The sequence below is a fragment of the Montipora capricornis genome, chromosome 2 (genome assembly GCF_036669925.1).
Source record: "Montipora capricornis isolate CH-2021 chromosome 2, ASM3666992v2, whole genome shotgun sequence".
In the NCBI taxonomy this organism is placed as follows: Eukaryota; Metazoa; Cnidaria; class Anthozoa; order Scleractinia; family Acroporidae; genus Montipora; species Montipora capricornis.
The window spans coordinates 27,545,512-27,557,256 of record NC_090884.1 but is presented as its reverse complement, the minus strand read 5'-3'; the positions used below and the strand labels follow the sequence as shown (position 1 = coordinate 27,557,256).

The window sequence follows — 11,745 nt, the reverse complement described above, 5'->3', positions numbered from 1 at the left end:
GCTAAGCATATCAACGACTTGTTGCCCTAACATTACACAATTTTGAACAAGTGCCAATAAATTTCATCGCGGTATGTACCGAAAAACTATTTACAATGTACGGCCTTCGCCTGCTTGCAGTAGGTAGTTTGTGTTCGAAGCCCCGGCGAATCCGGCCGCCTTCTTGGACGCTTTAGGGCGGGGACGCTTTGTCAACCGTACCAGATCTTTTCCTAACGAGCTAACACGTTCAATAGGTCGACGACCGGATTTGCCGGGCTTTGAATCTCGCGCTTGCACAAACACAAACTACCGCCTGAAAGCAGGTTAGTGCGGCCTACGAACATCCTTTTTATTGAGCGGTCTTGGACCACATTCAGGTTGCCTGTTTATAGTGAAATTGTAACAAGAAGCAAATAAACATAAACAAATATGTTATTAACAGACTTATAAGGTTAAACACATCAAAATCATACTTTGCACATTCCACGACTCTGCTTGTGAACTTCCTGTTGGCATATTAAACAGCATTAGTCCTTTTAGCAAATCAGATTTTTATGTTACCACTGACAACAAGCTCCTTTTTTTTTTTACATCGGAAAGGATACCATGATATCGCTCAAGTTGCTCGGCTCGTTAGGTGTACATAGACGTAACCATTGGTAAACTCGCGGATAATAATTGCGACAAGAAAGTCTGTTTATAAACATTCTGACTACACTACAACGAGCTTAGAGTGAAAGTTTATTTAGGATGTGACAGTCAGCCGTACAAATGCAAGACAATCCGATTACAAGGCAAGACAATCCTACTACAAATGCAAGACAAGCCTACTATAATAACTACAGTTAAACATAATCTCATAGAAGTTGTGCTATGCCAGATACGAAAAACCACTAAAAAACCACCCTTTAGAAGTGGCCAAGGAAACACGTGGAAACGTATTCCTCGTCTAATGCAGCAGCACATGACCCCGAGAAAAGGCGGGAGAAAATAATTACATTAAAACAGCCGGAATAAAAAAGCAATCAAACAGGGAGACTGACTGACCTAGAAAGACCTAAGTACCCAGCCAAAACTGTTCAATACCCTTAAGTAGTGCCGTGATACCCCGCGAGCCTCTCCATCGTGCCGTCAGAATATCAACTTCTGACTAATTCATTAAGTCATTCAATCACCAGAAATTACATTTTCCTGGGGCGATTCTAGAAATCCCGTCATCTTCAGAGCCGCATTACTTTGGAGCAAAATAGTCCCATACTAGTGGCAATGCGGATAGAATTGGAAAATGTAATGCGTGTGTTTCCGTGGTCCGCAGTCCCGCATTAGAGAATTTAAGAAGCATGATTAGATGATGTTGGTGAATAAAAACCGAGACGAAGTCGAGGTTTTTTGAAAAATAAGCAGTTTCTGTAAAACAATTAATTTCTTCGCCTGTCACCTCGACAAAACGGCTTACGGCCATTTTGAAAAAAAAAAAACCGCTTAGGTGATTATCCCATAATAATCACCTCAACTGCAACCAACAGCGCAGTGAATTTTCTATAATCACCAACGTAATTACACTAAAACTGACTATCACCGGGGTCCCGCAGTCCCATAGTGGAGGAGAGTTACAAACCGCACTCAAGCTTGTAAACCGCACGTGCGAAGTTAACTAAAGCGCATGCGGCGTATGCGCGAAAATCATGTCATTGAACGTAAGCACGAGTATGGTGTTACGCTCAAAACACATACAAATGCACACACCGTTCGTAGTAACCGGACACTAAAAGATGTCGAGAGTTTTCGGAACGGGTCGGTCCGCGAACTTAACGAGAGAACATTTGAGTGAACGTAATGAGAATCACTGCCATAACTCCAACCTAAACAATAATCTAGCCGATATCTCTACTGACTTTTTTTACTTGTTTTTCATTTGACGATCCACGACACCAGGAAAGCCCGAGTTTACACAGATATGCGTGCAGTCAGTGAATAAAAAGCTCTTCTTGGTTTTGTCTTGATGTCACGTCGTTCAGTTGTTATTTATTGAAGATATCCTTCTAACCCTGGTTTTCACTAGCGACACAAGCATAAACACAAGAAGCATACGCAAACTGAAACTCAGTAGTTTGTTGTTTATTAGAGCCTTTTGTTAGAAAAATAGACACTCATAAACAACAAGTAAATGCGCTTGCGTGTGTTCCTTTTGCTTATGCCTGCGTCGCTAGTGAAAGCCAGGCCTTAATGTTCGTATCGTATGACGATAATGTTAACTTTGATGAACTTGAATAACTGAATTCGTGAGAATTCGTGGTAATCACGATAATTAAAAAGTATAAGCCTGTCCAAATTGAAAGTGACTTATGTGATAACAGCCGACTGAGCGAGTGAGTGAGTGAGTGGGTGACTGAATGACGAAAGTGTACAAATCCGCCCCCTTTTCTCTTCTGGTTTCAACTATTAAAAACGGATAAGCGAGTGCATGTACAGATTTATCGGTTTTGATTATTGACGGCTTTAAAGCCTTTCTTTGGCCTTGATTTTCACTGAAACTGCATGCAACAAAATGCGCTCAGTCATTACAGTTTTTGTGAAAGCTGAACTCTTTGATTCATCATAAATTTTTTTTTTCTGTGGGTATTCTTTGCGTCACCTATAAAGCAAAATTTACCTGTGATATCTGTAATTGCAGATTCTAACAGGGATGGACTAACTGTGGAGCAGAGCCAAGCACATAAACAGTCCAGAGGCTTGGAGTCCTGAAATAAAACAATGAAAATTAATTACTGGAACGCCAACGAAGCAACTTGATGAGTAATAATGAAGGCTATGAGAAAGACGTGCTGATGATGATGATGACGATGCAGCTTCTCAACCGTTGCCATTGCTACTCAACCATTTCCAACTGTCACAACAAATAGCACTACAGCTGTCTTGATTTAGGATTAGCCTAGATTATTAAGCGTGTTTACTTTGACAGCAGTGCAGCCATTATGCTAGAGAAAAGAAACAAAACAGACAAGCATTCTTGTAACTCTCTCTTTTGCAAATTTCTCAGTAAGGACAAATCTACGGACCAAAATGGATCTGTGAATGGATCTGTGAATGATGAACCGCGCACCGGTGGCTCAGTTGGTTGAGCACCAGGCTGTCACGCGGGAGGTCGTGAGCTCAACTCCGGCCGGACCAACACTCAGGGTCTTTAAATAACTGAGGAGAAAGTGCTGCCTTTGTAATTACATCTGCAAATGGTTAGACTCTCTAGTCTTCTCGGATAAGGACGATAAGCCGGAGGTCCCGTCTCACAACCCTTCAATGTTCATAATCCTCTGGGACGTAAAAGAACCCGCACACTTGTCGCAAAGAGTAGGGCATGTAGTTCCCGGTGTTGTGGTCTGTCTTCTGTGGTGTATCATGGTTGGGAGGGTAAATGCTCGGAGATATTAGCTACACCAAGCTACTCTAAAAATCCGAGGGTAAATAAAGATGTATGATATATGATATATATGAAGCTGTCATAACGACTCCAGGAATTGGTTTCGAAAGGGGGAACACATACTGACAGAGAACCACACAACAGACCATTTTCGAATTCTCACGGCTGAACTGGATCTAGTATGAAATGGAGGATAATGCGGGAAAATTAAGTTGTGTGTGAAAAGATTTGCCCGCTTTAGCCTCCATTTCATGCTAGATCCAGTCCAGCCGTGAGAATTCGAAAATGGTATATTCTCCCGACATAACACAGAGCTGAGTCCTATACCAATCCCGTGAAACGCGAGGCAACAAACTGGTTGTAACGACGAACTTGTTCCAACGTTTTGAACTTTCTATTCTGCTAAAAATGTTCTAAGGAACAGAGTTAGCAATGATGACAATACACAACTGCCTCTAACCTGAAAGCAGGCTGCCACTACTGATAGAAGAGACCTGTGAAGCGCTATTGAATGTGCAAGAAGCTTCCTCCATGGCACATCATCAGACTGACACTTGAAAAGGATGTCAAATAGGTTGTATGGTATCGCTTCTGAATCGAGAAGTGTTTCTAAAGAAAAAGAAAAACAAGTCTGTTTAGAAATAGATCACAGATGACGTCAAAATGTGATAAGGACAAAAAAGTGGTAAACGAGGCGATAGCTTATGTTCCTACCACATTTTGACGTCTTCTGTGATTTATTTCTGAACAGACGCACGGCAACATTTGTTTTATATAATAAACAATGAAAAGTATTTTATGGTGACGTGGCCGATGCATCCGTCGTCTAACCAAGTCTCTCCATCAATTGAAGGATTATTCTTAATTATCAATTTCTTCCAAGTGAAGTATTATCGTCCATTTTGGACACTGAAAGCTTGATAGGGATCATGGGAAATGAACATATTTCTTTTAAAAGCCGAACCTTGATGTCTGGACTCGCAGGACTCGAACCTGGGAATGTGTGATTAATAACCCTTTCATTAACCACTAGAATACCACATCACTAACTGCGAGGACGTCATTCTTTATTAATGTCGATAATTTCTTCTTCCAAAAGTGCCGCTGTAAACGTGTATTAAAATCGGCTAAGAAGCAAGCTTACACAGTGAAAAATGTCGGTTACCAAACTTCAAGAGGAAGCTAACCATTTTAAAATCAAGCTTCAGACTTAACCATTATTCAACAATGATTTTATATATATACTTGTCTAATTAATTTTGGCAAATAATCGGCACATTTTATAGTCAGTTGATCTTTAGTGGTTAAGTGGATAAAAACAGTTCCTTCAAAGTGGGTGCTCCGGGTTCAAATCCTGTCCAGGGGCTGCTTTTACCTTTTTTTCTTTTTATTTGCTACCACAAGTCCTGGAACAGAGTAGGTAATCAAAATGGAGGATAATACTTCATTTATGGCAAACTTACAATGAAGGATAATCCTTCATTTAAGAAAGAGATCGTGCTGCGTCTAATAGATCAAAGGTGAGAACCAATCAAAATGAGTGAATTATAACTCTTGATAGATCAGAAAAAAAAGAGGAGAGACGCCGAAGTCACTTAAGGAAAAGCACTAACTTAAGCTACCACTTTGCGAGTTAGATGCCACGTATAATTCGACTGTTGGATACCATATAACATTACTGATATATTGAAAAACAACATACAAAAAACAAAGGCCAACATCCTTACCAAGTACTGTGCGTTGATTACATGTCAAAAGTCAATACTGCTATGATATCACAAAGTAACAAATCATCATGGTATTTCCATACCCATTATTAATTTCCACTTGACACTGATTTAAGAACAACTTTCTTACCTTTACAACTAACTGCAGGATTGTCGACCGTTTCAGGGTCCCTCTCCTTGGCAGCATTCTCCCTGTCTTTGGAACCTTCTTCGTCTTCTGCACTACTACTGCACGATGGGACAGGCACTGCCTTCTCAACAGTGACCTGGGAAGCTTGTGAGGCTGCTGTTGCTATGACACCCATTCGAGAATAGAACTTTGCACGGACATCACGAGAGGGAGTCACAGACTGAAAGAGATAAAGCGAGTTTCAATTGGGTGTCGTAAAACCAAAACCAAAGTAATTACTTTGGTCAGTCAAAAAGGACGGAGACAATCCCGTAAACCAATCAAAACTCGAAGTAACTACACGTGGCCGACACAAAGCGCGGGAAAATGCGCACGCGCCAGTCACCATTGGTTTTTGTTTCACTTCTGATTGGTTGAAAAAATGGCATGAGGACTTTGAACCAATCACTGAGTGAAGTAACCATAAACCAAAGCAATTCGCTAATTACTTTCGACACACAATTGAAAACCGCTCTAAAGACCATAATTAGAGAGCCCTACGGCAAAAGAAAGGACATGTAGCAGACTCCAATGTCAAGGGGCAACGACTTCTGTTTGTAAAAAATACTTTTGTTTAATAGGAAGACTGTAATAGGAGTCGCTTTGGTGTCTTTCATGCTTTCACCCAAGCACGCCTAAACCCAAAATGGCGATCAACAGCAGAGATATCTTTCCGTGGAAACACCAGTGGCTATAACGGTCTTGAAAGAACAGACTAACATCATGTTACAAACTCTTCAGGACAGACTGCCATTAGGCAGCTTTTTTTACTGCGAGATTACCATATAGCATCGCATGCGCGCACGATTGATTGATAGACGATCTGCACGCTTCCGCGTCTTTTCTATTAAAAGCGCGTCTTTACTTCTAAATTGACTATTACCGACCACAGACCCTAATTTCCTTCTCTGTCTCTTTAGTTTTACCCACCAACACCGATTAAATTACTTCCTAGTTGTATTTCTCCTTCTTTCTGAACAATCTTTCGACTGAACCCTATTGGTTCTGTAACTCAATGAAGGCATGTAACCATGATGAAGGCAGGTGACAAAAAAAAAAAAAGGAAGAAAAATAAAAAATAACATGAGTCTCACCAGCTCCCCTTTCTTTGCAGGCTTCCTTTTTCTGCTTCGCTTTCTTGTAGACTCGTCTGCTGATGGAGTTTCAGCTTTAACTATTGATACATTGTCAAATGCTAAATGCAAGTGTTCTTGAATTTGAGGACTGGAGAAGTCATGTTCTACAACATTCACAACCTAAGAAAACAGCGGATAAAACAATTCAATTGATTTTGTTTTTGGAGAGTTCGTGTTTAAAACAAAAGTCGTCTTTAGGGACGTTTAAATCAGTGATGATTTGGGCACACGAACAAAGAGTCCCTGAACTGTTAACCCTTTAAGCCCCGAGGGGTTCCCCATTGACGAGTAAAATCGTCTGGCGTTAGACAGAGTAAAATCTATAAGTGCCATTTGGCACTATTGGGGCTGAAAGGGTTAAAAGAAGTGGATACCCTGACCTTGCAAAACAAGCTCGGATGCTCTATTATCCAGGAGCCCCCATTAAACATAACTCCGTCTCGGTCACACCTGGAGAATAGGGTTAACGCAGTGGTAATAGCATTTGCCCCCCACAAATGAAGCCTGGATTTGATTCCCAGAGTCAACATCCCAAGTGGCTTGAGTTTTTCGGTTGCCTGCTCTGATACCCTCGTTTTCCATCTCATCCACACCAACATTTGATATTGATTTCTTTTATTCGATTGATTCACAATCTCCCTGGCCAGTTAGTTGAGACTTACGTGTACTCGGCTAGATAAGCTTGAGACATCATAAGCTGTGTTTAGCTGTGTTTAGATGAGAGTATGGAAACACGGCTGTGACATCACACGAAGTTTGATTGGTTATGTGTTGTCAGACGCGCGTTTTGATTGGCTGGTCGGAAATATGAGCGTGTACAAAGAAAATCTGTTTCAATCTTGAAATAAAAAACTCAGCATTTTCCTTCATTTGTCGAATTATCTTTGAAAAATATTTTATAAAAGCAATAGAGGACTTTTTCCGTGTTTCCATAGCCTCATCTAAACACTCGGGGGAGTTGGAAGAATTCTCGACAGTCACGCAAACCCTCGACTGCATCTCGGGTTTGCACAACTGTCGAGAATTCTCCCAACTCCCCCGAGTGTTTAGATGAGGCTATGGAAACAAGGAAAACGTCCTCTATTGCTTAAATGTTACACTATAGCCATTACTTTATGTGGAACAAGAGTTTCAACACATATAAAACAAGGTGCCACGATGACTTGCATTAATCATGGCGTTCTGTTATGTCAAAAGAATATGCTAAGGACTCTCAAAATGTATCACGTTAAAACAGCGAAAACGTACATGTAGGATACATATTTTAAAGGCAGTCAGGTTGATGTTGGAGGTTGATTCTAGCTAGATGTTGGGTTGATGTTAGTTTGATAGGTGCACTTTTTCTCTTTCAGAATACAAGTATAGCCCAAGGAAATAAAATTGCTGCGGATATTGTTCATGTGCGCATAATAGAACGAAAAGATCAACATTGCAACCTTAACTTACGGTATCTGCAAGTTTATACTTATGCTACCGTTTTAGTGGAAACCAGGTTCTTCCACTCGCCTGTTCCTTTGGGAATTGACAAGTCTGCGCATGACAAACAAAAGGAAGCCATTTGTCGTCTCGGGCACAATCTTGCAGGAAATCAAGGGGAAATTCCATTTTGTGGACTCGACAAAACAACACCACGAGATTCCAATGCTGGCCAGCTTCAAATGATGTCCTAGTGAAAATCGTAACGGTAAAAAAACCAGCTGCTGACCAGATACAATAAAAAAATATGATGCCGCAAAGTAATAACAATACTGACCGGGGAAAAATGTGTGTACAATTTATAGACCAACTATCTAAATTTGACACCTGTTGGCAGCGAAGCAGTGTCCAAGGGGAAGACAAAATTTCAAGTTGAATATATGGTTTTAGGGTCTCCATCATAAAAGTGGGAAAAGACCCCATATAGATAATTTGTTAAATCCACACCTGTCAAGACACTCTTTGCTGATAAGGTTTCTTGTTGCACTCTTTAAAGCAACGAGCAGTCTTTCTGGCTTTTGGTTGCTTTTTCCAATGCATGAAAGAAGTTCTGAAACTAAAATTGAAAAACATCCTCTATGCTTATTTGCTTAATTGACATTGAATGGTTGACAAACCAAAAATAGGAAAAAATCTCTCCATCGAGGAAAGATCACAAAGAACTGTTGAGGAAGCTTAGTACTCATTATGCATAAGACAGTACTACTGGTGCAGTGATTTGTTCACTCCAACTGAAGAGCCTTCATTGGTGGCTTGTATGACACTTTACTGTACATACCTATTGCATCTTCTGGATCTTCCACTTTTGCGTGATCCAGCACTCTACTTGCCGCCTGAATGTCAACTCTCAAAGCAATACTGTCCAAGCCGAGCATCTCTGTGAAAGCCACACAGGCAGCACAAACTGAGCGACTCGTCAAGTTTTGAATAGCCACTCTGTGAGCTTTCAATCCTGCCTGCTGTACTCTGTTAACATAATAAAAAAGCACTTGGCAGTTAAACCCTTTTTCTTTAGAGGCAAGTCATTATTTCAAGGAAACAAAAATTGACTATTTTAAGGAGAGGTTTTTATAATAGACTGTTGCAATTCAACTCACTTGACTTTGGACAAAGTAGCATCTTTTAGTCTTTCACCAAGAAAAGCAACAAACGCAAATGAGGGCCTCCCGTGGCGAAGGTAATAAGAGAATGTTAAAGTTTCAACATGCGCATGTTGGGAAACTAACAGCTCATTAGAGAAATGTGGCATTTCACAAGGAGAGTCTGAAAACGAGAAATAAAGATGCCAAACATAATTAGGGACTTTTAATTGGGCTCTGGGAGTACTTCAACCTTTTAAGTCAATTTTAATTAAAGAAAACTACAACTACAGCAAGATAACAATCAAACTCACCTCCCTTTGGTGCAAACTCATTGGTCGGCTGCCATCCAAACAGACGAGAAATTTCAAAAGGAGAGTTCCCCTGTGAAGGAAATTTGAATACCAATTATCATTTTCATCTTAAAGGCAAAATTCACTCTACTTGCAGGTATTTCGAGTTAGACAAATAGTGCCCTTTATAAACTCTGAGTATGTCGTGTATGAGTTACTCATTCAGAAGTCACATCTGACCAAATATAAGATGGCATGCATGTTATAAACTAACCTGTTTTAACATACTTGGCTTACTTTGTCAAATCGCGGCGATGAATGATACATATCTTTTAAAAGAAGTGTCGCAGATACAGCCAAAACGTTTAAGTCAGAAAAAAACAGTGAAACAAAGAAAGAAAATTAACATTTGATTTGACGTGTGTTCATTCTTACTTTCAGTTTACAGTGTCCCCAATTAGCGCTCCAGCGCTAAAACGACTAGGCACTTAAATGAAGATCCTTTTCTTTCCTTTCGCCTTCCTTCTAACCCGTTGGTAAATGTGTGAGTCTAGAATTGGTCGCTCAAACGAAACGCCAACATTTATGATTTAAAAACAACACCTCTATGAAACGATCAAACGCTGAGAAAGCAAAATACAGAAAAAAACCTCTCGAAGGGTCCCTTCAAAGACAAACCTGCAGAAGTCTATAAACCGACACATCTTGTTGCTCCATGCCGAAAGCACCAGATGTTGCAGTAGGCATTAGTGCTGACTGCAACTTGGGAAATCTCATCAAGGATGAATGCAGAAGTTTTTCATCTACTTGCCAGATCTGCGTGTTTGTCTGTGACTCAGCTGACACTATGGACTGAAAATGAGGAAAATAAAATTAATACAGACATTTCAATTACTCCTTAACACTAAACAACCAAAAACTACATGGTACACTGTATGTAAACATCGAGAATATTGTTGTCCCGGACTTCACGTTGAAATGGTGTTTAGCTCGATGATATGTTCATGTCAAGTCTCAAAGCTCTTCTTTTTACTACTGTAGTTTGAAGTCACTGTTTCAGACCAGCAAAAGAGATAAGAGATCATTTATTTGTTGTTACATTCAACGCCCGGGACCAAGTATTCTCAGTCTTTCACTGTTATATTCAGGGTACAAAAACGTTCAAGGGAACGAACTGATCAGGTAATTCCGATTTAAGTTACTTGCTTTTGAGGTAATACAAATTGGCTAAAAGCAGAGCTTTTGGTGTGCAAAAAGTACACATTTCTATAGGTGTGGATGACTAGAGACCAGTTGTCAAAGGTAAAAGAGCTCTCATCTCATTGAAGATTTTTTTTTCATACTGTTCTGATATTAAAATGCGCTAATGGTTGTTATTGGTAATCCAGAAATCCTTCAACCTCCCGAAACTGCTAGGTTGTGCCATACACTGGTACAAGATGCCCAGTCGATGAACACTTAATGCAGAATTTTGGCTGTTTTAAAATATTGGTCCCTGTTACCTACAGTGTAATCCACAAAATCTGGACGATACCTGATTTGTTCAAGTTTTACAAAGCTAGGGCAGATCACAAAATTTGCTTGAAAACGTTTTCAGTTAAATAGCCTTTAAACATGATTGTTTGAAATAACCAAAATAATGCAGTTGTTGTATGATCGATGGTAGAAGCTTATTACCTGACTGAATGTGTTAGGAGCATAGAGAAGACTACTCAATGCCATGACTGGATGTCCTTCCTGTAGCATTTGAGTAATGGATGGGCTATCACTGTCTAAAACAAACCCAGCCAAAGACAAACTGGCTTGGAACACAGCATCAGGATCTAAAAGATAATAAACATGCTGGTAAATCATTTGAAACACCTTGCGTTTTACCGGACGGTACAAATTGAGCCCGATATGATTGAACTTTCAGAGGATATCTGCATATTTGCGGAAATAGCTAGACATCTACCCTACCCATATTACAATCATAATTATTACTCGTCTTGGCTACATGTACCATGAGTGCTCCATCAAAAATGCCACTCACATCTGTAATATAGAATGAATGGTCAGAGCCATCCCATGTGAAAACGTTTTAAAGTTAATAAAAATATAATTTTTATAATTGGCAACCAGTGAAGTTTTTGGGCTATGGATGCGATGTGGCTGAACTTTTGCAAGTTACACGTACATGTATCACTCCGATGAGCACTTGCATAATGCACCCTTTGTAGCCGATTAAGCTGTAACAGAGGCAACCTATAATTTTGGTTTCCAATGTTGTTATTCAATGCACGATGCTGTGCTAAATGACAGCATAATCATTACACATTTACATGTACAGCTAAGTATGTGCTTTGAAGTTCCCTGTCAAATGTTTTTCACAACAATGTTTTGAAGGCAGAAGTCATTTGAGGGAGGAGAACTCCTTTTTTGATTGCTATCAGTTGTTACACATCTTTATCTAAACAACAGTTACT

At 39.9% G+C, this 11,745-nt stretch overlaps 1 protein-coding gene across 3 annotated transcripts in view; it reads right to left on the bottom strand.

The window, feature by feature from the left end:
* Positions 1-11,745, bottom strand: part of LOC138039225 (spatacsin-like) — a 60,939-nt gene that overhangs the window by 23,243 nt on the left and 25,951 nt on the right. The window contains exons 20-31 of one of the 3 annotated variants that reach the window (XM_068885433.1): positions 10,958-11,103; positions 9,959-10,132; positions 9,302-9,371; positions 9,006-9,171; positions 8,687-8,874; positions 8,356-8,464; positions 7,939-8,098; positions 6,391-6,552; positions 5,258-5,477; positions 3,861-4,009; positions 2,636-2,723; positions 456-488 (exon numbers count right to left, since the gene is read on the bottom strand). In XM_068885433.1, the coding sequence (XP_068741534.1) occupies positions 456-488; positions 2,636-2,723; positions 3,861-4,009; positions 5,258-5,477; positions 6,391-6,552; positions 7,939-8,098; positions 8,356-8,464; positions 8,687-8,874; positions 9,006-9,171; positions 9,302-9,371; positions 9,959-10,132; positions 10,958-11,103 (1,665 nt within the window). The remainder of the gene's footprint in view (positions 1-455; positions 489-2,635; positions 2,724-3,860; positions 4,010-5,257; positions 5,478-6,390; positions 6,553-7,938; positions 8,099-8,355; positions 8,465-8,686; positions 8,875-9,005; positions 9,172-9,301; positions 9,372-9,958; positions 10,133-10,957; positions 11,104-11,745) is intronic. The other 2 variants (XM_068885431.1, XM_068885432.1) reach the window with 2 other exon arrangements.